Genomic DNA, 24,902 nt, shown 5'->3' with positions numbered 1-24,902 from the left:
AATTTACCCCCATTTAGGAGCTTATATGACTAACAAACTTTTGTCAAGAACTACTAAGTATGTTTTCTAGGTTACACGGTATGCGGCATAAAGGCACAAGTGCCTTGACCGTTCCAGTTGGAAGGGTTTACATATCTCCATGTTAGTTTTGATGAGCGGACTTTTCCATTTCAATATTTGCCCCTCTCCACTAATGGCTCCATGGATTGGGTTTTGTTCTAGTACTCCCCGGTCTCTAAGCATGTTCCTCTGAACCCGCTTTTGTTCTGCCCTTTTTGTCCTCTACGATTGAGTTAAGCCCTACCGGTCCGTGTGTATGTTCCTAATACGCTGATCGCCCGAGGCTACTAATTCTCTATGGCTACTCATTCAGTTTGGTTCCTCGTCAATCACCCCACCACCACTACAGATGGGTACTCTTATGATCCAGTGCGGGCCACCTCCTATTAGCCATACTATGGTCACTCGTCACGGGGATGACATTCGGCCTGACCTAAAGTTCAGATCGATGGCACCTGTTCGGTACCCTCTTCCTCATGCTTTAGATGCCCAACTTACCTCCACGGAACCCACTTGTCACTATCTAACCTAATTCTCTTCATTATCATGAATGATTTGTGCTTGATGGTTTGACATTATACAAGTGATCAACAAATCGTACTCCAACAAGAACAAACCTAGAAAGATTTTTCGATCTCTATGTATCATATGGTAAACTGTAAGTGTTAATGAATGTATAAATAGGTGTCAAGGGAGGATTTCTAGCTAGTTCTTAATGAAACTATATATGAAAGTAAAAAAATAGAATAAAATTCTTGTAAAGTGATTATATATGTTATGGTTCGCCTTCAATCAATAACCCAAAACTTCACCAACTACGGTTATAATTCTCACAGTGTCACAAATCCAACAACAAGTAGTAGCATATGTGTCAATATCTAAAAAATAATCATATAGGAAAACATGCATGATATAATGGCTTAACACGGAACTTAATGCCGGTGAACTTGGAGAGTTTGGGGCGGAAAAAAAATGCTTAATTGATCCACTAAAGCCGACAATTACAACACGAGGGGCGAAGAGAGATTGGTTTTGCTTCCCCAAAATTGTGTATCCAGCTATCCATAAACGTTGTAAACCGTCGAGCATTGACATACATATGTCGGTGTGGGTATAATCTCGAAGAACAACATCAGCAGTCGTAACAATTTTTTGGATAGTAAAAACTCAACTCGATCGGGCCGGAGCCCGCACACACTAGTAATATAATAGGATAAAGACCGGCCATAGGCTTTCTCATAATCACCTTTTAAAGTTTCAAGTGTTATTTTGATGTTAAAATACAAATTTGACGTGGTTTTTGTCTTTTTTCATGTGAATATTTACACTTTAGGCGGGCTAAAATGCCATGCGAAGCTCAATTAAACACTCACTCCAAAATATATATGCATCTTTTATGGGTTTTAGGTGTGTGCTTATACATTCGGACATAAAAAAAAATCTAAGGAGCCATTTGTTTTGCCTCTTATAAGACATTGATGTCTTATAACCTCTTATAAGATGTGGACCAGGTGATTTTGGGACATTTTTTTTGTTTTTTTTTGCCTCTTATAAGAAGCATTCTACTAGAAATGTCTTATAAGAGGCATGATTTCTATAAGTACCAAAATTGGATCTACTACAATTACGAAGTCTTGTAAGGCCGGAAAAATGAGAAACCCCGTGCACACTACCCCCTTGCCCTCGTTCTCTCTTCCCGCTTACGCCTTCTCTTTCTCATTTCTTCTTTGCCTCCATTTTCTTCATTTGCCGCCACAACACTACCCCCAAAGCTTGTGTTGCTCACGATGCCACAACCGCGAGAAGTGCTAGTATTGAACTTCGCTTTTCGCGCTTTGCTACCGATGTTACCGCGATCCAACCACTCCTTGTTGCAGCCAAGCTATCTATCGATCTCAACCTTTTTGGTATGTACCAGCCCTTCATGAAAGACCCTATGTACTTCCACTTTATTTTTTTCTCGTTTGTGAACTTTATTTGGTTGCGAGTAATCTAGTGTTACCATATAGTGTTATAGTAAATTAGAGTTACCTTTTTGATTGTAGTAATCGAAAGCATTAAAATATTGAGTGATAGAAACTAGTATTCTTTGGCATGTTGCTCTCTATTTGATTGTCAAATTTTGATTGGATGAGAGATTAACTTTTTAACACATTTTATTTTTGTTCTCATTAGCTTGTTCCTTCCTTAACTCTCAAGCACTTGTATCTAGATTCCCTAACTATCCGAACTATGATTTGAACAATGAACTATATGCATTGTTATTTAGATTTTCAAAGTGCTTGAAATAATCTATATAATGAACTGTTTTTGTTTTGTTTTTAAGGTGCTTGCTTGTTTACGTTAGAACATATACATCATGGCTAATAATGTCGACAATGCAACCGGGGGGTAGTAATGAAGGTAAGCTTGACCAAGGTTTACCATGTATTTACCAATGTCCCTAGATTAGCTCAAGCTTTCCTAGACTTGTGTTTGGAAGAAGTTCTGAAAGAGGGTTACCGGTTCATCCCTAAAACCTATTAGGCTGGGAGCGCGTAAGGGATACCTTAATGATAAGTTTAAGTTAAACCTTAAAGCAAAAGGCTTTCAAAAATAGGTGGGATCTTGAAAGAAGTATGTGGCTTGGAGAAATTGTGTTGGCAAAGAGTGGTGGAGGAATCAATTTTGCACTTGGGAGTATTAATTGGCCGTGAAGAAGTTTGGGTTGATGTTCTTGAAAGCAAGTGCTATTATATTGCATAATTTGTTTTGTAGTAATTTAAATTTGTTTTTATTTTGGGTTAATTATGTTATTGAATTATTTTGTTTGGTCCAAATTAATATAGAGGAACCCGCCGCAATAATCTATAAGAAAAAGCCTATGAGTAATGCGAGAATAGTTGTACAAGTTGTTTGGGGGTACTTTGGCGACGGGATCTTTGCTTATGCTATTAGGGAGGTTGGGTTGCCAAATGATCACGTGGTGATTGATGACGATGATTCAAATATGGTGAATGATGATACCATTCCAATTCCAAAATCCCCACTGGATGATGTACATATCAATACTCTTTTGTTAGCGGACAACCTAACACCCCCCCACTTTGAACAAGGTGGAACTAGCAGTGTTGCTAGTGATGGTTCAAAAAAGAAGAGGAAGAAGGTAGTTGATAAAGAGGAATCTAACGGTGTGCAAAAGTTAATTGGTGTGGTGAAGAATCTAGTGAAACCATATGGAACTTGAAAGAATTGAAGTGAAAAAGAACATGGAGTCCTATTCTATGTCTATATGCATGGGTATTTTGAATTATCTAAAATAAAATAAGCATATGACTATGGATGTGTAAATGGGTGCAATGGTGAAACTTGCTGCAAACAAGGAGTTTAGGAAAGCCTTAGTTGAATTGGAGGATATGGAGGATAAGAAGATTTCTCTCACGGGATTGGTTAGCATGGGAGTTTAACTTGGTGGGGATGTCTTAAAACTACTCGGTCTACTTTTTTTACTATGTTGTAATGTGATATTTAATTAGTTATGCATATGACAATGCACTATGCAATGCACTATTTTTGCTATGATGTAATGTTTTTGTTATATGCATTGTCATTTCATAGATGTTTTTTTATTTTAATATTAGATCATGGCTAGGGTTTCAACTTCTCTGCTTTTCCATTGTGCCTGGATTGACTCAAGCTTTTCTTAATGTATGTTTGGAAGAAGTTAGCAATGAGGGATACCAAGGTTCATCTCTAAAACCTAATAGTTGGAAACATGTGAAAAATGAATTGAATGAAAGATTTGTATTGAGTATAGATGCAAAAAGTTTGTAAGAATAGGTGGGAAGTTCTCAAGAGAAAGAATATGTCATGGAGAAATTGTGTTCGATTAGCGGTGGAGAATTCAATTATGCACTAGGGGGTTGTGATTGGACGGAAGAAGTTTGGGAGGATGTAATTGAGGTAAGTGCTTGTATTCAATTATTTTTACTCATAGCATTGTGTGTTTGATTATCCATTATCATTTGACTTTGTTTATTTTGTTGAAACAGATAAATCTAGATGTTCAAGTGTACAAGAACAAGCCCCTACCTAATGCAAATGAGTTGTACAAGTTGTTTGAGGTCACCTTGGTTTAGAAGAATTGAGTTTGGGGTTTAGAAACGTCATAAATGTTGAACAAAATTATTTTTATGTTGTATTTAGATTTAAATGTAATGTAAGAGTTTCTATTTTGACATGTTGCTTGTATGTGAATGTTGCTTGTAATGTAATAATTTCTATTTTGACATGTTGCTTGTATATAAAGCAGGGTTATATTTGTCAAATAACCATCTATAAGATATTGTGTGTTTGTTTTTTCTTTTTCTGCAAGCGCTTATAAGAAGAACTTAAAATAAAAAACAAACCAGTTTATAAGACCCGCTTATAAGATCCTCTTATAACTTAAACCAAACAAACAAATAGGTCCTAAGTTTATGCGTGATAGTTCTAGACTTCTAGCACAATCTCAAACAACTGGCCCACTTATTTGTAAAACGTGAAAGTTGTAGGTATGTGTGTCTACATTATATATATGGCGTTGGATTCATACTAAAAGTCTAAAACAGTCTAAAACAAAATTATCAATGCTAGAATTACCATGACCATAAATTTTTTCCAATAATCCAATCAATTCACACTAGCTAATCAAAATACTTGAAAGATAGTTACCAAAAAAAAAAAATCACCCCCACCAATAACCTTTATTTAAAAATGTCTTGCAGGTTACAGTTTTGTGGCTCCTATCTCATTCTAGGGGCCATAAACCATGCAACAAAGAACCCCTCGTGAATTGATAGGAACCTAATTAATCAAGTGAGCGAGAGCAAATATTTTTGGGAAGGGTGGGGATACGCTATCCCAAAATATAGTTTGGTATGTTTACATCCCTCAATCTCTCATTTTCTCTCTCTCTCTCTCCTCTACTTTCCTCCGCTCCGCCACCTCCCACTGCCTTAGAATTATACTAGTTGTAGGACGTTCACTGTATTTGTGATTCGAGTTTGAAAAAAAGTTGAGTCCAAACCAATTCGAATGGGCTTAGGCCCATAAACCCAGCTCACTTACAGAAGTTGAAAAGTCTAGTTTGACCTTTAAGTTTTGAACTAATCATTCAACCAAAAAACAAACCCTTCCTCTTTTCTTCAAACACACACACACACACACACCGTTCAACTCAATCAATCTTGAAATGGGGTTTCCGTATTTGGAAGCTGTTGTTGGTAAGTTGGCCGTCCTCAAAATCTATTTTTTTATATATATATATATATTGTAAAGTTCGTTTGTGTAGTGAAATTATTTCTCTTGATGGTTTTTGCTTAAATGTTGTTTTAGAAGCTTAGTTTTTAATGTAGTTTTGATTAGTGGACAAGTTTGAAAAATAGGGATATCACACTTACTCTTCTTATGCACTGTTGATTAAGACATTAAGGACGGGGGAATATATAGTTGACAACTTAGGTCAAGGAATAAGATTCTATTGGGTCGTAGTATCGTAAGTGTAAGTTTGAATTTTTTTTCTAGACTTATTAGTGCCTGATTGTTTTCTTTATTTCTTTACTTGCAGGATTTATGATCGTTTTGTATTTTTTCGAGACATATTTGGATTTGAGGCAACATGCTGCTCTGAAACTGCCAAAGCTTCCTAAGACTTTAGAAGGAGTCATTAGTCAGGAAAAGTTTGAAAAATCGAGATCTTACAGCCTCGATAAAAGGTTCTTTGCCTAATGACTCCTCTTTTGGTGATAGCTTAACAATTCTATAACTAAACATGTTTTTTTTTCAGCTACTTCCACTTTGTTCATGAAGCAGTAACCATATTAATGGAGGCTTCAATCTTATCATTTGCTGTATTGCCTTTGTTTTGGAAAGTAAGTAAAATTGCAGCATTCACTCTAAATCAACCTCTTGTCGTTCCATTCTCAGGTGCGTTATTATGTCTTTGAGCTGCTACTTTTGTTTGCAGAAAGCAGGAGACTTTCTGGTGTATGCTGGCCTCAATGCGGAAAATGAGATAATTCATACACTTGCATTCCTAGGAGTTCTTATGATCTGGTCACAGGTGTGATACAAGTGACTTCACTTGTTTTGGTTTTCTTGTCACTTAAGCAGTGTAGCTTTCAAATAGCATTGATGTTTTATGAGTTTTGAAATATACTTTGATTGAAAAGTAGTTAAATACCTTCAGTTCCATCCCTTCATAGACAATGCATTTCAATCCACTGATGCTAATATTGTTTTTAATCTACTTGGCAGATCACTGACTTGCCATTTTCCTTATACTCAACATTTGTTATTGAGGAGTTTACATGGTTTCAACAAAGTGCGTATTGTTGTTTTGGTCTTTCTGATGCAGGAGCAGTTAATGTTTTTGCTATGCTCCTGCATTATTTTATGTGTTGATGGTTTCATTGCATTTACATTTATATATAATCACTGGAAGTATCAATTACATTTTATGTAACTTCCTTCTCTCATTTTCTTCATGGGCTATATTTTGTCCCAGCAAACGGTATGGCTGTTCTTTAGGGACATGATCAAAGGAATCTTACTTTCTATTGTTATCGGACCACCAATTATTGCTGCATTGATTGTGATAATGCAGGTACCACCTCTCTCTCTCTCTCTCTTTTTTTGCTATTTAAAGAACTATATGTCAGTTACACAAGCTTTCTCTTAAACGGACTAGTCCGTTTACGGACATGTGTTTTGAACAGCTTATATAGTGTCGTGAACAGTTTATAGAGTGTCTTGAACCACTTTTTTAATTTATGTGTATTAACTTTTTAATTTATGCTTATATATGACACTATATAAGCTGTGCAAGACATTATATAACATCTCCGTAAACGGACAATCCGTTTAAGAGAAAGCCTGTTCAGTTACAATGCTGCATTTGCAATGGAGCGAAGCTGTTGATTGAAGAAGTCTTTACTCTTTGCTTACTTCAGTTCTTTACTTCCTACTGCACGCTTTCTTTGTTTGAACTATATACTTATATTAGTGTATTGCTACAGAAAGGAGGCCCCTACTTAGCCATCTATCTTTGGGCTTTTACGTTTGTTCTGTCAATTGTGATGATGACAGTATATCCAATTCTAATAGCTCCACTTTTCAACAAGTTCACTCCAGTGAGTTATATTTTTCTTCTTTTTGGATGTTTCGGTTGATTTAAATATTTAATGATAAAAAGTCAGTGTAAATTGCATTTGTTGTTGTTTTCAGTTAATATTTAACTTCATGTTTCCTTCTTTTTTTTTTTCTTTTTTTTGCAATAGCTCCCTGAAGGGGAACTCAGACAGAAAATTGAGAATCTCGCTTCCTCCCTCAAATTTCCTCTAAAGAAGCTCTTTGTTGTTGATGGATCTACAAGGTCAAGCCATAGCAATGTGAGAATACAACCTAGACTCTTATCTTTGTTTGTTGTACCATGACTGTTTTTGTAACACATTGAATGTTTCCCTTACCACCATTGTGTTTTGCACCATTTTTCAAAAGTCACTTTCAAGACAAATGTTCAAAGCGTTTTAGGTCTGATGATTTTTTTGGTCCTTTTGGATGTGAAAAAAGATATGAAATTGCGGGCTTGGGTACTTGCAATTGGTCATACATTGGGTGGAAGGATGAGGAACTGAGGGTAAATTTGGCATCAATAAGCAGACGAAGGAACAACTTCGTGGATATCTGGGGGGTGGGTGAGACACTGAGATAATAGTAGATGCACTATAAGAGGTGCATCCAAGTCTGCTAATTATCAATCAATTGAATTAAGTCCAAGTGAGAGATGTTGCTGGGTATCAAGGAGTTAATCTTTCAAGGCTTCTCCATCCGGTTTCTTCCATGGACGATGTGTTGTAACATATTAGAAAAGAATTTCCGAGATAGGTATTATCTTGGGTTTGCCATTTCATGCTTGGGGTGTGTAGGACATCTAGGAAGTGGCGGTATAGCTTGGGTTGGCGAATGAGATACATCCCTCCACCCTATTGTTTGAGAGCCTGGAGGCTGTTAAGGTCTTAATCGATTTTGAAAGAACCTGTTAGTAGGCTGGAGGAAGAAAAACAAAGGCCATATTAGGAATTGATGTTCATCATCTTGTTTATTTCGTTGTCATTTATATATCTTGTTGGGTTGGATTTTCTGTGGTTGTGTGATCCTTTTTGGTGTTTCAACTTATATGATTAATACCTCCACAGGCTTACATGTATGGATTTTTCAACAACAAGCGTATAGTACTTTATGATACATTGATTCAACAGGTATGATCGCCTTCTTAAAACGATCTCTTAAATTGTCATGGAAAGTTATATTTATGTTGTATTCTTGTTTAAATATCATAAAGTAGTCAGTTTATCAGTATCATTGCCTCATGAGCCTCGTCCCAGCTATTGAGTTGGTGAACTTTGAATTCCAACATGTGATCAAGCAAGGAAGAGAATATGTGGCTACTCTTAATATAAAGGTTGATCCCACACTAGGCAGTCAAAGGCTTGCCTAGACCCGCCTACGCCCAGCGTGTATAAACTAACTGGTTGTGCCTTGAGCATGCTTCCCCTGGGCTTGCACCCAATGGAGAAGGTCAATCCGAATCCTAGCTAGTGCATGTGCTTGCGCCTTTTACTGCACAGGTCCCGTATTTTGCTACCTGAGCATATGTTCTGTACAAGCAAACTCAGCATTGAGCTGGCAGCATCACTCTGTGAACTAGATGACACATGACAGGGACACCATGAAATGAAATTAATGGTTCGATAGGAAGAGTGTTCACAAGTTGTCACTTAAGGTAATCTGCCAAAATTAGCGAGTTGATTAGCTAGGGTTTTTATGGTTAGCCAGATGGAGCTTATGCAGTAGTATTGTATCATCTTTGAAGTGTGTGAGCACGATATCAGAGTGGGAGTGTCATCTTATTTAGGGGTCTAATAGTCCATGATGCAAAGCTTCAATAGCCTATTCTAAGCTCTCCTATTGTCTTTTCTGTAGCCTGATAGGATTATGTTCCTGCATTTTAGGACTTGGGAGCATGAAAAGTTAAAGTTCACCTTCGACCACTCTTCCCTGCGATATGCTGTTAGAAGCTTGTGGTTCTGCTGGAACTGCTTCATCCTATCAACACGGAAAATATAAATATCGATAATTAAAACATATCATTAGCTCATCATAATCAATACATGTCAATAGCCTTTCATTTTTCATCCAAAGGGGCAGCTCTATGTGGCAGACATGCCCGGGTACATAGAAGTGGATCAGCTCCAGGCCTTGCATTATTTTGAGGAGCATAACTAGTTTGGCATGCTTCATATTTGGGAAAATCCTTGAAGATAATAAGGACCCTTTCTTTCCTCATTAAAGTGCGGACTAGAATCTGGTGCACCACGGTTCTTTTTTTTTTTTGCCGTTTGCTTTGCTGCTTTGAATCAAACCCTTAGTATTGATAGTCTTTGGAATAGAAATTTATGGGCAGTACTCAGTTATTTGATCATTGCCTCTTTTGTTCCAATGTCTGGGAGTTGGAAAACCATGTATGTTTATGTTGTCCTTTTTCCTGGAAAATCTGGTCAGAGTTCCATGGGGAATCTGAGTTTTATTGGGTTAGTCCTGGTCGGGTGGTGGATGTTTTTACTTATTGGCGTTTAGGACCTCTCTTTTCAAGTGACCAAAAAAATTGGAGTATAGTTCCGTTAGCAATCATTTGGTGTAGTCTTGTAGGTTCTCTCAACATAGTTTTTGTTTTGATTTTAATGAAGTTCAACTTTTCCAATAAAAATAAAAGTGTCCTAAACTGCGTAGTTAGATGGATAAATATCTTGTTGCTTTAAAAAGATTTTTTTTTTTTAAAAGAAGAAAAAAAGTTAGTAAATATCTTGTTAGTTTTGAGGTGTATGTGGTAGTATCTCTAACTTTGTTTTCTATTTGGAAAATGATGCAGCTGACATGGTTTTTGGGAGGGGTTCTAGGGACATGTTATAAAAACATGTAAACAAACTCAAATTCGTTAGAGCATTTATAAGTTTTAGATTAGGCTAATTTTTTGTAGATATGATCTCCTAACTATTCTAAATGTTGTCACAAATAATCAAAAAATTCTAAACTTACCAAATATAGTATCAAGAATCGTGAAATGAACGGTTCACAATGTTGACTACATTTGATGGGGTTACAAGTTTTGGATTTGAATAATTTTTTGTGACAATGTTTAAAGTAGTTGGAAGATCATATGTACATAAAGTTAGCCAAATCTAAAACTTAGAAATGCACTAACAATCATGAGTTTGTTTATGTGTTTTTGTATACATGCCCCTAGAAACCCTCCCTTTTTGGACATTCACTGCTTAGCCTATAAGTTTGGCACCTATCATTCATGCTTTGTTAAATTGTTCCTGATTAGCTACTTGTATCCTGTTTATGCACTGCAGCTCTCCTTTCCCTGGAGCTTAATGGCCATTATTCGTTTATGCACTTGTGTACTTTGTCGATGTGCATGCAATACCATAATTTTTCTGTTGTTCTGACTAAATTTAATTGATCTAGCTAAACAAGTTCTCTTTTACAGTGCAAAGATGAAGAGGAAGTTGTTGCTGTCATTGCCCATGAGTTGGGGCACTGGAAACTTAGGCATACAATGTATCAATTTGTTGCTGTACAGGTATGGTATTGTACAGCTCTTACTGAAATATTTCCTCAGTTCTTGTATTTTGCGGCTATATAATTTCCTCTGCATGTTGAGATGTTTGAACAGTCTGAGTTCAGAAATTGGGCATCTCGTTGGAACAAGTCATCTTTTATTGATTTCACTTGTTAAAAGAAATTTAGAAATGAAGGGAATTGAAAGTAATTACACGTAAAAAGACATGGGGAAAATGTAGTGAAAGCTTCCAATAAAGGCAGAAAGCACCCTTTACACCAGAGATCAGTAGGTTCCATCCATTCTCTAAAAGAGATCTCTAGATCTCAAACATTTCAGCTTCCTAACAAAGGAGGTACAATAATTTGCATTGCCACCTTGCTGTTTGATAAGATGTGAGTTCAATATCCCTCAAAAAGTCTGTTTCTTCTACCAACACAAGCTGTCAAAAAGAGATGGTGTTTGGCAAATCCTAATTTAAAGGGATACATATTTGAATACGACTCCTTGATCCTAGGGGTTGTCCATGTAATCCCAAGACTGATTGGAAAGGGGTGGCCATACATTGCATGTGCAACACCTGTTAGGAATAGTGACGAGTATTGTTAGCAATAACAACAAAATCAAGAAGGATGTGAAACACACAACAACAGATATTTGTGGTTAGTGGTTACCAAATTCGATGTTTGCCGATCAATCCACACCAATCTATTATGCTCTGAGGCAAAAATGGATTATCTTTTGGTGTTTTGCTCCTCTTTTACAAAATCACATGTATTGGATTTATGGCTACAGAGAACAGGGTCCCCCAAGGAGTTGTATGGATTTGTGCGGACCTCCTTACTGTTCCTTTGGGGGCCTATAAGCATTGGTCTAGTTTTTAGATCCTATTGAGCATCCTAATCCAAATAAGAATGAAGTGTGGTTTCTGATTAGGGGAATATATATGGATGATGTTGACTGGAAGTGATCTATTTGAAACTTGATTATAGTAACTTGTGGTTTTCAGTCATATTCTGGAGAACTCCCAAATTAATCATATTATTCCTCCAACTGCTGTTCAAAATAGAAGAAAATCTTGAAATAGGCGAAATTAAATATTGGATGTGAGTTTGATAAGATGTGAGAAAATCTGAAGAACCGATTTTTGGAATATTTCAACACTTACAAACACCAGATTTGAAGTACAGTGCTGAACTATTTTATAACCACATCCCAATAACTTGGAATACGAAGTATATTGATAATATTCGCCAAATGTTGTGTAATTGTTTTCTATGGTTGTTCATATATTGCAATAATCAGTTTTCGTCTTGTCATCTCCACTTTCATCTTGCTCCCTTCTCATGCAGTTCCTCACATTATTGCAATTTGGAGGCTATACTCTGGTAAGGAACTCAAAGGACCTATTTCAAAGTTTTGGGTTTTGACTCCCAGCCACTTCTCATTGGGCTCATCCTTTTCCAGGTATTATATGCTTTTTCCATTTAGTTGCGACACAGAAAAATAGAACTAGATTAAATAAAAATAAATAAATCAAAACTAGACATTAGAATCCAAGGTTTTAATACCCCTTGAGAACTTAGAGAGTAGCCCTATATAGTTTTAGTTTTAGACCCTGCATTTGCTTTGAATAACCTCAAAAGGTCCAGGACAACTCCCAACTAGCAAATTTCTGCTTATTAAATGTGTAGCGGTGAACTCTTAAACCACTCTCCATTTCAAACTTTTAACTTTTTCTTTTAAATTCATTAGTTTGGGTTCTTAAGCACACTAGTTTATGATTTTTCCATCTAATTTAGTTCTGACATCTTGCACAACATACACTTTAATTTGATACATTCTTTCTTTACATAACAAAGCACCTTATACATGGTTTTATGTCAGGCATATTTAGTCTCGAACTTGTCTATTTTAAGTGAGCAGTAATTCTATCCTTGCCTATTTTTCTGCCTACTTTCAGTATGCATTACTAATTGACGATTGTTGATTTGTTTTGAGATACGCACCCATGTGTATCACAATGCAAATCAACAGTATCTAAGTAGCGAGTAGAAAAAGTAGGTAGAAATAGTGTCGGTATAGAATGCTGTTTCCTTGAGCCTTTGATCTCATTTTTATTTGCTAAAGACCCTCAAATCTCAATGCTTACTTTAGATTCTAATATGATTGCATTAGGCATGCTGATACACTAAGTTGAATTGGAGCTGTGTTTTTTGTACCAGGCTGCATTGAATTTGTACTTCCTTCTGTTTTCTTTTTTTGAGTCCTTGTTTTTCACCATTCTGTGAATTATTCTTGAGCTATTTTATTTAATAAAGTTTTTTTTAGTACTTTCTACGATTTCAATATAATATTTGATTCAGGGAAAATAACTGAACATTGATGTATGATTGTCAACGTAGAACTGATTTCCTATTTCCTGGAATTACTCTCTCACTCTTAACTTATTTCCTACAAATTTCTTTTTTCTCAGCACATTGTTACCCCGATCCAGCATCTTGTGAGCTTTTGTCTTAATCTAGTCAGCCGGGCTTTTGAGTTTCAGGTAGAGCTTTCACTCTACTGTGAACAAATTTTTCCGTTTGATACGAGGCACTATAAATATTATTGGTGTTTTCTGCTGAATTTTCAGGCTGATGCTTTTGCTAAGAAGCTAGGATATGGAAAACCACTTCGAGCAGGCCTTGTGAAATTGCAGGTGAATATCCACTGTTCTGCTCATCTATCATTAAAATGGTGTTTAGGTTGTCTTCTCCGTATATCCTCTGAATAGAAACCGATAAAGAACAAGCTACAGCCCTAGGTTTTGCATGTGATGGAGGGAAGTGGATATATGTATAGGTTTATGGATTATGAGACTATTATCCACGGTCCACCATTCCCATGTCGATGATTCCATATCCAGTTGTGTCATGGGAATATAGCAAGGGAAAAAAAGTACATAAAAAATAAAAAGTAAAAGTAAAAGTCTTGCATGCTGCAGGCTCTTTCATATATATGTTAGTTTTGTATGTGGTTAAGCTTCTAATCACTCTTTCAATGCTTTCAGGAAGAAAATCTGTCGGCCATGAACACAGATCCTTGGTATTCAGCTTACCATTACTCACATCCTCCACTTGTTGAGAGATTGGCTGCCATTGATGAATCCGATAAGAAAACAGATTGACTATACAATATGACCCTCTCAGAAGTTTTACTAGCAGACTGATGAGCACAAATTGAGTTGTTTGTGTGCCATTAGCCCTTTTTCCCTTTCTCTCCAATCAACTTGGATATTCAAATGTATGAAATCAGTATTATATATTTACATTCTCCATAGAAACCATTTCAGGTATTCATGTTAGGCTGTAACTTTTGGGATACTTATAATGCTAAACGAAAAGAATCTTTAAATACCACTTCCACCCGCTAATGTCATATTTTTCGTTCATAGCATAATTTCAAGCCTTTAGGTACTGCCTACATATAATGTTTGTCATCCTAGAAATGGTCTGAAAGCGAAACAAATTAATGCAATTAACTTTGTCTTTTGCTGGTTTGATGCGAAAGGGATATAAGACACTGAAATGTTCCCTACATGAAGGCTTGTGGTCAGAGAAACGTCCACATGAACGCTCCAGTGTATTTGCGAATGCTAATATTATTTGGAATGAGACTTGTCAAAATTTTCTGCTCCTTGCGCTGTTTGCTGATTATCGAATCGGAGCGAAGATCTTGGCAGAAGGGGGAGGGGTTGCGGACAAAAACCAAGTTGGTTGGTTTCTGTCTGTCTGTCCTCAACTTCTCTCTCATTTTTTCTGCGCCCCCAATACCCTTTCTCCTTCACCCATCTCTCTCTCCCCCGCATCACCCAACTCTCTTTCCCCCCGCAGCTCCGCTCACTCCCCACTGCCACGTAGTATACTAGTATCATAGCCCAAATATTTTACATTTCCTAAAATCACATTAACTGAGCTGTGACTAAGTTTTAGTTTGTGTTGCTGCCAAGCAAATAACTGGCACTTTTATTGACGAACTCGTTCAGAACAAATTGTGGAGTACTGGCTTGGCCCAACTGGGATGTAGCTCAAATGGTAGAGAGTGCCCGCTTTGCATGCGGGAGGTACAGGGGTAAATCCACTGCATCTCCATTAAATTAGTTTGGCCCAACTGGGACGCCTTCTCTAAACTGTTGGGTCAGAACGAAGTTTCTCAGTATAGAAGGTTATACAATAGAGAGTGCAAGTTGGGTGGTGCATTTCCTACTACTGCCAACAGGACAAACAGGTCTCCCATGCGAAACACTGTACCTACATACCCTGCATATGCAATTAGAGTATCAGATACACCGTTACCTCCGCTGTAATCATTCTTGGTCTGCCTAGTATTTCCCTCTCTAGCTCTAGTATTTTTCCCATTTCTCCTGGTTTTTTGGAAATTACTGCAGCGCATCTAACTTTTGAATTAACATTGTCCAATTAATCAGACACCGCTTTGGAAAGTGGCTGCTTGTTCGAAAATTCTTTACAAAACGTAGTTTCTCAATCTTATAATAGCTTAAATCATAATAGCTTTCACTACTCTTGGGAGTAGCTTCGGCAACACTCCAAAAAGGTCATACAGAAGAGTCCTGACATATCACAGTAAACATGAGGCACAACATTACACTCATAGGTTACACTCAAAAATCAAAAAGTAACTGATTAGGAAGTCGAAAACCATCAACTTAAACTATCGAAATCATTACAATTAGCATGACTGCCTGATTGTTTTGAAACTAATTTACACACGAAGAGAGTAGTACAAAATGGCACTTAAATAACTGTCATAACAATCCTGGACGATTTTGGAAGAAAACTTGCTTTTTGTATATCTGCTCCTCTGGTAAGTAAAAGAAAAGAGGTAAAGACAGAATTCTCTGATTGAAGAATTATGCCAAGTATCTCAAATATTCAAGCAACAACCTCTTAAGAAAATGAGATATCAACCAGCACAGGTGCACACTAACCCAGTGGTATGTATTGAGGCTCATGAATCATCCCTTTCCACCCTAGAAAGTAAAAGAATAAAATAAAATAAAATCTTAGTACAAGCAGAAGAAATCTGACCATGCAGCAACGCACTTATGGCAAAGTTCTCTCTCTTATGTCTTGCATCAATTAAAAGAAATATTAATTGAGTATAGAAGAAATGACAACTGATGATAGACATCCTCACAAGTGTTGGCAAGATCTGCCTCCCAAAAGGGTACTTGAGACCACATGAACCCCATAACAGTCAAACAACCAACTCAATTTCTCTTCCATAGGCACGCAAACAAGAAGCAAGGTAATTAAAACAAACTGAAATATATATGTTAAAAATCGCTCACATTCACGTCACGCCCAAATCTTGCTTGTAAATCTGAAATTCAAAAGAAATTATTCTGATAAATTTGTTATGACATTCCCGACTTGCCAGAAAAGTGTCACCAATTAATCACCATAATCTTTTAGACAGTCATTGCCTCCTTCATTTTAAAACAGGGCACTAGTTCTTAAATTTGCACAACAGTGTCCCGCCACATCTAACAGCTAAACCTAAAAGCTCTTCCTATGCCATGGAGCAACTAAATTGCCTCTACTTTTCCTTTCCAAAGCAAAACCAATGGATTATTCAAACTATTAAAAAAAATAAAAATAAAAAAAAAACTGTCCTGTATGCCAGCTCAGAAGTCAGAACCCCTGATTAAGCTTCTCATTAAGAAGTCAGAATCCCAAATAAAACAAAAAACCACATTGGATTGTAACCTAGAGCTTGTTTCTCGAACAAACTTGTTTCACCAATTGTAGCCATGAGTTTGTCCCTCAAATCCAAACTTTTCCACCACGTATGTATATAAAAGTCAAATAGTTAAGGGTGAACTAGTATTACCCCACTAGATGAAAATTAGGTTTCCCCACTAGATGGGAAATTAGGGTCTTCCCTTAAATACACACAAAAAAAATCGGTCAACCCACTTTGACTTTTTTTTTGTGTGTATTTAGGGGGGAGACCCTAATTTCCCATCTAGTAGGGGGGAAATCCTAATTGGCTCATCTAGTGGGGGGGTAATACTAGTTAACCCAATAGTTAAAGCATACAACCCAAGAAATATGTGAGGCCATGTCACCAATATTTTGTTAGGCCTAATTCGGGAAAATACAGTAGCTGGAAAATAGTACTACAAAAGCATATTCTTAATAGTAACTGAACTAGTAGAAAATCATCAACTTTCTACTCATGTTAAACAATAACCCAGAGAATATGAAATAGCTTATTAGGATATAGAAACCGCTTTAGAAAAGCATGTTAATAAAGCAAGCGTTCGCTTCAAAAGAGTCACTGGACCACCAAAACTACAATTAGAAACCCTTTTTATATTAACTACAAGATTATGCAACAAAAAAATACCCTTCAAGGTCACATTACAATTTTATCTCAATTACACACCATGTCTTGAAATCTTAAGTACTTCAAATCCGCTACACCTCTAGACCAATTGTAGAGTACTTCCTTGATCTTCAACAAGATTTTAAATGCTTCCTTAGTCTTTTGCTAAAAAATTCTCAGATTTCTTTCATTCCACAAAACCCAAACGATTGCTCTACGTAGGTGCTCCACAATCCACCTTGTGACTTTGGCAATAGAGCATATTTTATGACGTCCCCAAATGCACCCTCAATTATAGTTGACGGTGTCCAAGGCTTGTTGAACAAAGCGAAAAGTACCTCCCACATCTTCTTAGCAAGAGAACACTGGATGAAGATATGATCCACATCCTCTCCAATCCTCTAGAAAAGGGCATTTATTATCAATGTCGTTTAGAATCGCCATCCAAGTGAAGAATGCTACCTTTTAAATGAATAGAAGGCATCTAAATCCTCCTAAATGGAAAATCCGTTATAACCTCTTGGGGTTTCAACACTCTTCTCCCATAATTCTTGGCAAGAACCCCATACATAGATTCATCGTGAATATTTTGCTTTTATCCCACCTCCAAAGGCGGCCATCTTCTTCGCCATACTTATCCCCTCTTGATAAATAGTGCCTGACAAGTTAACAAAACTATATATATACCCCCCAATCATTTAAACTCCTTCTCAATGTAACTTCCCATTCACACTTCTTCTAGTATAATCTCCTACCCTTGGCATCTTTGTTTGCCACGATATGATAGATAACGACGTATTGCTCACAAAGTGATCTCTCTCTCTTAGCCATGTTTCATGCCAAAAACATATGGAACCATTCTCACCTAGTAATAGAATAACCCCTTTTGGAAGAAAAAAAATCCACCCATTCATAATGCTCCTCCATAGTGTAATACCATAAGCCCCTGAGGTTGCTCTAGTTTCCATTCATTTTCCTCTTCCTTGTCAAACTCACCACCATCACTTTTCTCAGTTACCTCCACCAATCTATTCCTCCATTTGCATGAAGTCATCAACCAGTTTCCCCAATTTCTTCCTGCTAGGGTTGGCATTTGCTCCCCATCTGTTCCCATATTGTATCAATCTCTTTCTCATCCTTGCTCATAGGCTTCTTAACCACCTCTTTTACCTCCCAACGTTTTTGTTCGACTAAAATGATAGTAAAATCATGCACTTAACATAAGATTTGATTATTTCCCACATTTTTTCATTAACTAACATGTTTTCCTAATACCGTTGACAAATCCAGATAAATTGGGTCATATTGTAATTGTTATCATGTATGACGATTGCAAGATTTAATAATTAAGCCATAAGTTTGGTTTCTTTATTTATAAGTTTTTCTATAAGATTTCCCAATTAATATGGGTTCCAAAACAATAGTGTAGAAACTTGTTTTAACAAGTTTTACTAAAAGAAATTTTGGTAGTATACTAAAAGGAGGCACCACCGCTAGTATACTTAATTAACAGAGTCAACAAGTCATCCTAAAGAGTCTCCCTAGTGCACACCAGCAAGATTTAGTGACTAGTAGAACATTAGAAACTAATTTCTAACCATTTCGCCCCCAACAAGCAAGAATTACCACCATAAGAAACTGCCTACTTGCTACACTACTATAAAACCTACCGGGATCAAAAAGTGGGCCGCCACCATGGCCAATCACAGATCTAGAATAACAAATCACACAAGTATGCTTCTTAAGAGGGTGCAATATACGTTGTGCCCATCAAAACTAAACGCATATTGTCACACATTTCCACGACTTATAAAATTTTTAATCTCCTTAGAGTATAAGATTATTCCTTGTTGGGTCGTGTATCATTTTACTAGTTCACACTATTCTCTCCTTGGACACGAGGTCAAGGAATTTGGTTCTATCTCCAATACTGTGGGGAACCACCTGGCTTGAGTCCAAAAGATGATCATATAGTTGTGCTTCTCATAAACCACAATACTACTCTATGTAAGTCATAGACACCTTCAGAATGTTGATGGGCCTTACTAGTAAAATTTTCAGTTTTTCCGAATTTTTTACATATGATACTGGTCAAGTCCCTTCATCTGTCGGAAGAGGACATTTGAAGAATTTTAGATATCATGCAATGAGAGTTAACTAGACAAGTACTTAGGAGGCATTTATTACGACAACTACAACCTAGGACCTAAGATCTTCAGCCTAATCATTTATAAATGGGAAGGGATTGGACACCCCCCCCCAACTCTTTTTCATACTCCTGCTATAGTCTGTCAGATTTCTAGATCCAACTTTTGAAATTTAGCTGATGTGGTAGTGTCGCCAAAGATAAAGAAAATAGTTTCTGGCTTGGCTCAAGGTGTGTTGTCATGCATTTATTAACACGGTAGAATACATCTCATCTGTCTCCAACACGTGCACTACATTTTCTCAATAAAACTGTTATTTTCAGGCTTTTCAATGTCCATTAATGATAAGCAACACTCATTTGTTTCCTCATTTTTCACTCTCTAGTAAAAAAAACCCTTGAACAACAGAAAGTAGAGATTAGAGAATGAGTTCTTCTATCTCTCTTTAGCTTCCTGCCCTCTCCCTATACTCCTATTTTCTTCACCACTTTACTAAAACTTAATCGATTATGTTTAACTTTAATGGAGAAGTTGAGGGAGAAAGGTTTTAAGAAGGAATAGGCTTTTTCTCTGTTCAGAAAGGTAGGACATGAGGGAGAAATATTGGTATATGTCTACTGTTGATAAATGCATCACGGCTCATCTTGAGCCAAGCCAGATGCTATTTTATTTTGCTTCATGACGCTGCCACATTTTAAACTTTAAACGTTGGATCTGGAAACCTAAAGGTCTATAGCATGAGTAGAAAAAAGAGTATAGAGGGTGAGTAAACTGATTCCCTCCCTTTATAAATAGATAAAGAATTAAATAAAAATTATAAAATGAAGAAAATATTTTCAACTTAATCACACAAAGGTATTCAAGGGTGAAGCTATGCATCTATTTTAAGGGATCCATACTGTCTAACAAGCTTCTAATAGGAAGCTAGGGTTCCAAGTATGAACAGAAGCCCCCAAAAAGATCCATATCTAGGGACATCCACATGGTGCCTCCAAGGTCCATCCAATAGAACAGATGAAAAGTTCCCACAACCTTTTGTTTCTCTGGATAGCTAAAGATTTTTTTTTTTTTTTTTGGATCGGTATATAGTAGATAGAGGTATTTTATATATTTAGAAATATATAGCTATTCATGGAGAGTAGGATGAGTCAATGAGATACGTATACAAGAAATCTCCTAAAAAAAATCAACAGGGAAGGATATCTATTAGAAACCATTCAACGTTTTCAAAGAAGAGTAAGCTAACTTAGATAATAAGAAACACATAAGTGGCAATAATCTAGACGGGAGACAATAACAAACTTAGATGTGACAATAATCTAGTCCGAAGACATGTGTGGTGCGAAACGTACACCAAAGAAAGGCAACAAGGCTAAACCTGCATATCACCACCTAGCATGCTGTATGAATTCATTTTACAACTAACTCCTAATACTTGCTCTTTTTCGTCCATATAGGCTATTTTCATAGCATGATTGTGTGGAAGCGAGGAAGAAGTCTATATCCCAAGGAAAGTTACATCCAACTTGGATTGTTGGTTGAATACTTGCATATGTGGCAAAGCAGGAAGAATCACACTATTAGCATGTTGATATTCTGAAACAACATCTCCTGCAAAAACTTCCTAATAAAAGGCATATGTATATAAGTATTACTGTATTAGCCTATTACATATATCCAGTTTAGGCATCAAGTGGATGGACCACATTCAGATGTCTATGTGCCTCTTACAAAACATACTGAATCAGTGAAAAATCATGGTTTGGTACCTTATGAGGTGGCGTCCCTGGTTTTGAGATGTTGCCGAATCCTATTTTTCCTTTCTTATCAGAGGGCTTCAGGATCTGAAAGGAACATATTAACGAATCATCTACACTCATCATTGCACCAGCATTGTCAAACTCGCCGCAATAATTTGGCGCAGAGAATATAGTCACCAGCTGCCGATTGGCAAAGAATTCGTATCCATCTTCTACTACCTATGATAATTGTAGACATCATAATTAGATGAAGAGATATCAACTTACCAACTATTTACAATTTTACATTGATAAATTTGTCTATGATACCATAAATCCTTCAATGGATGATATTCAAACTTAAAAATTAAATGACAGGCAAAATTACAATTTAACAAATGATTGTCTAACTTGCAATCTACTGCAGCTTAACAGAACCACAGTACTGAAACCTCATGTGGACTTGACATGTTTGACAGAACTGAGAAGTCCAGCTTAACACATTCAATGCAAGGTTACAGTCTCTACTACACATTAATCTAGTATCAACAATTGTTGGGAGGAGGCTGCGAAAGAATTTCACAGCCTCAAAGGAAAAAAAGAAAAAAAAGAGAAGAAACATCCTATGTTAATGGAACAGGAATTCTAATATCAAAGAGAAAATGAACTATGAAAAACTTTCTTACCTCAAATATTTTGCTTGGGGTGACTAAATATGTCCCAAGTTACTAGTCTTTTAGATCTCATTCACTTCAAGTGTGAGAACCAAGATGAAAATGTTTCTCAACTTGTGAAATTTGAAAACAAACAAACAAGAATTCTACAATTCTGTGCATCAGTTATACACACCTGGTGAGCCCGGCAAATGAGATCAAGGTCATGTTTCGAAAGAAACTCTGCAACCTTGTCAGGTCCAAACGTATACGATACACCTCTGTCATTTTCTCCCCAACCTTCGACGTCTTTGTCAGGATCAGCCCAAAGCAAATCACATAGCAAACCCTGATCCGGCACATCTACTGGACGAGCAATATTCCTAATCTGATCCAAACTCCTCAGATCTGGAGACAAACCCCCATGCATGCAAAGAATCTTTTCATCAATAAGAGCCGCCACAGGTAGGCAGTTGAAGCAGTCAGTAAATACCTTCCAAAGCCATACATTAAACCTCCTCTTGCACTCATCATAAAACCCATATATACGGTTAATGGAAGCACATTCATGGTTGCCTCTCAGAAGAAAAAAATTCTCTGGATACTTGATCTTGTAAGCTAGGAGAAGGCAAATGGTCTCTAAGCTCTGCTTACCACGATCTACATAGTCTCCCAAGAACAAATAGTTTGCCTCAGGAGGCAACCCACCATATTCAAACAATCAGAGCAGATCAGAATACTGGCCGTGTATATCACCTGCCATCAAGTGAGAATAAACATGTTATATACGACATATAGTCAGAGAGAGAAAGAAAGGAAAATGAAACATTATTGGAGTTTCTCTTACACAGAAACTAGAATGCTAGAAAAATTTTATGTCAACAGACTTTTCTCAGGGTTAATCGAAATTGCATCATGATGGATGATGGTCATTATATTAATGAAAAAGAGACCAACACAGCAATGGATTGGCATAAAACTGCCACTCTAATCTAGATTTCGTAAGACCAGAATGATAAAAAAAAAACTTATAACTACCCCGAAAAGCAAGAAATCCAAATTGAAAGTTCCCCTAGAGAGATAGATTCTCAAATGGATGACCCGTCATCTCCATTTGATCTGAATATAATACCAAGAGTCGCTTGAAAATTGATAATATCAAACATAAACTACTTGAATAACATATAGAATCAATTAAATACACATCCATATTCCTATTCAGGATATTGAACGTGAATATCTCCTACAATCAGGTGGGACTAAACATGTTAAATATGAGCTTATCATCAAAGAGTCAAAGGAAAGGAAAATGAAACATAATTGGAGTTTGAATAACATAATAGAAAACAAAGCTCAAACTATATGACAACGTCTCCCAAACCCAAACAAATTTAGGAAATATGGTAGGGTTTGAATGACACTATAGCTCTCCAAACTTCCTCTCATCATCATTCTCATTCATAATACATAACAATATCAGATAACCAAACATTCCCCTTATAAAAAAAAACAATTCAAACAAATCCCACTACATAAAAGCAATAAAAAAAGCATAAAGAAAAAAACTTTATATAGATTACCACAAATCTTAATAGGTGCTTCGAGTTCAAGTAAATTAGGCTGGTTAATGAAAATCTCCTTTGAGGTGAGACAAAGTTGACGTATTTCAACTTCTGTTAACTGAACTTGTCTTGGGGTCCTTCCATTTTTAGCATTGAGAAGTCTAGCTATGATTTCATCCAGTAAACTCTCTTCAATCGCCATTTCCGTTAGATTTAACGGCTCCGTTTATTCAAGAAAAATAAGAGAATACCATTGCTTGGGCGGCTGGAGAGAGAGAAAGAGAGATTGTGTTTGTGTTTTATATTTTTTTCCAATAGCACGTGACCTTCATTTTTACTTTGCACGCTTACGCCAATTCCCACCATCCCGATACAATCCAATACCATCTACAAACAATGATCAATATAAATTCATTTATGTAATAGACCTAATTTAATATTTTGAGATATTTATACAAGTAATTTTGAACTCCAAAATCCAAAAAATTTAAAATGGGATAAAGCAATCATAATTTAAATATGATATAAATTCATAATTAATAACGCCCATATAATTGGGCTAAGTTGCAACTATTGATCCTGAATTTAAAGTTTCATATAAGAGTCATTTCTTTTATACCGTAGTAGTTCACATAAATTGTTTAGATTGATTTCGATAAAATTCAAATAATATATTATTCAAATTTGAATGGGCAGATTGATAGGGTCAAGGAACAACTTAATTAATATAAAAGGTGATATGTTGTTTTCTTCAAAATTTAACATAAAATGTCAAAGATAGAGACAGATTTATAAATTTTGTTAGCTAGGATCAAAATTAGAGTAATACCAATGAGCTAATGCACGGTTTAGGTTTTAAAAAATGCATACATGAAGCTCTTTATGGTTCATTGGTTCTTTCAAACACACATAAAAAACAATTGCAATTGAAACACATAATCACATAATAATTGGTAGTCATACAAATATGAATTTTATTAAATAATTTAAACATACATTACTGACAATTATGCAATGTTTTGTTTAAATGTTTAAATTGAATACGATCATTTGAACGAGACAACTAAAATAATCCAAAACAATTTAAATGGAAATCGTACATCAAATTAAATTACCATGTATGTGTACTGACTTAAATTACCAAATTAAAACATTGTGACGAAGTCATGGGCAACTTATAGTCTAAAAAACAACAATATGCAATCGCAATTTCTTAATGGTTGGAAAAATATTTCAGAATCATACAATCATATATTAACAAATGTGATTAGCTAGATTGAAATACAACTTTAAATGTTCGTAGGTCTTTTGAACGAGTCCACAATCAATGCTATTATGTTGAAACATCGTGCAATTTACATATACTTTATTTTTCCCTAATTGCACACATTAGAAAAATATAGTTGCTAATGGTTGAAAAGATATTTCAGAATTACACAAATTTGATTAGATTGAAATAAAACTCTAAACGTTCTAAAACTTTGTACTTTTCCTATAAATAGGAAATTGATTTGATGCAATAGTGTTACAATTGATTGATGGATGAAGAGTTGTTGAAATTAATCTAGTGACAACTTTTAGTGTGTGGATCTACAATAACATTTGTATATTTGTCTAGATAATAATCATTTTTGTCTATATCACTTTTTTTTTTTATAGATAAAAAGATAAAAAAATGTGAACCCTTAGGAGTACCATCACGC

At 36.1% G+C, this 24,902-nt stretch overlaps 1 protein-coding gene and 1 pseudogene across 2 annotated transcripts; one reads left to right on the top strand and one right to left on the bottom strand.

The window, feature by feature from the left end:
• The first annotated feature begins 5,193 nt into the window (after positions 1 to 5,193).
• On the top strand, positions 5,194 to 14,106 carry LOC147495066 (CAAX prenyl protease 1 homolog). Its single transcript, XM_086569557.1, is given in 16 exon segments — positions 5,194 to 5,303; positions 5,648 to 5,795; positions 5,867 to 5,951; positions 6,047 to 6,142; positions 6,337 to 6,381; positions 6,383 to 6,403; positions 6,587 to 6,685; positions 7,098 to 7,211; positions 7,359 to 7,469; positions 8,277 to 8,339; positions 10,634 to 10,726; positions 12,058 to 12,126; positions 12,128 to 12,172; positions 13,182 to 13,253; positions 13,341 to 13,406; positions 13,758 to 14,106. Coding segments are annotated over 16 exon segments (1,275 nt in total). The 5' UTR covers positions 5,194 to 5,272; the 3' UTR covers positions 13,875 to 14,106.
• Positions 14,107 to 15,362: 1,256 nt separating this feature from the next.
• On the bottom strand, positions 15,363 to 23,487 carry LOC147495065 (serine/threonine-protein phosphatase PP1-like; annotated as a pseudogene). The gene is made up of 4 exons (XR_015200420.1): positions 23,218 to 23,487; positions 21,834 to 22,393; positions 21,015 to 21,224; positions 15,363 to 15,737 (listed from the first exon to the last, which is right to left on the bottom strand). The product of XR_015200420.1 is annotated as a serine/threonine-protein phosphatase PP1-like (transcript).
• Between the last annotated feature and the right edge of the window lie 1,415 nt (positions 23,488 to 24,902).

Source organism: Coptis chinensis, chromosome 6 (assembly GCF_015680905.1).
Source record: "Coptis chinensis isolate HL-2020 chromosome 6, ASM1568090v1, whole genome shotgun sequence".
Taxonomy (NCBI): Eukaryota; Viridiplantae; Streptophyta; class Magnoliopsida; order Ranunculales; family Ranunculaceae; genus Coptis; species Coptis chinensis.
This window is presented reverse-complemented; position numbering and strand designations above follow the sequence as displayed.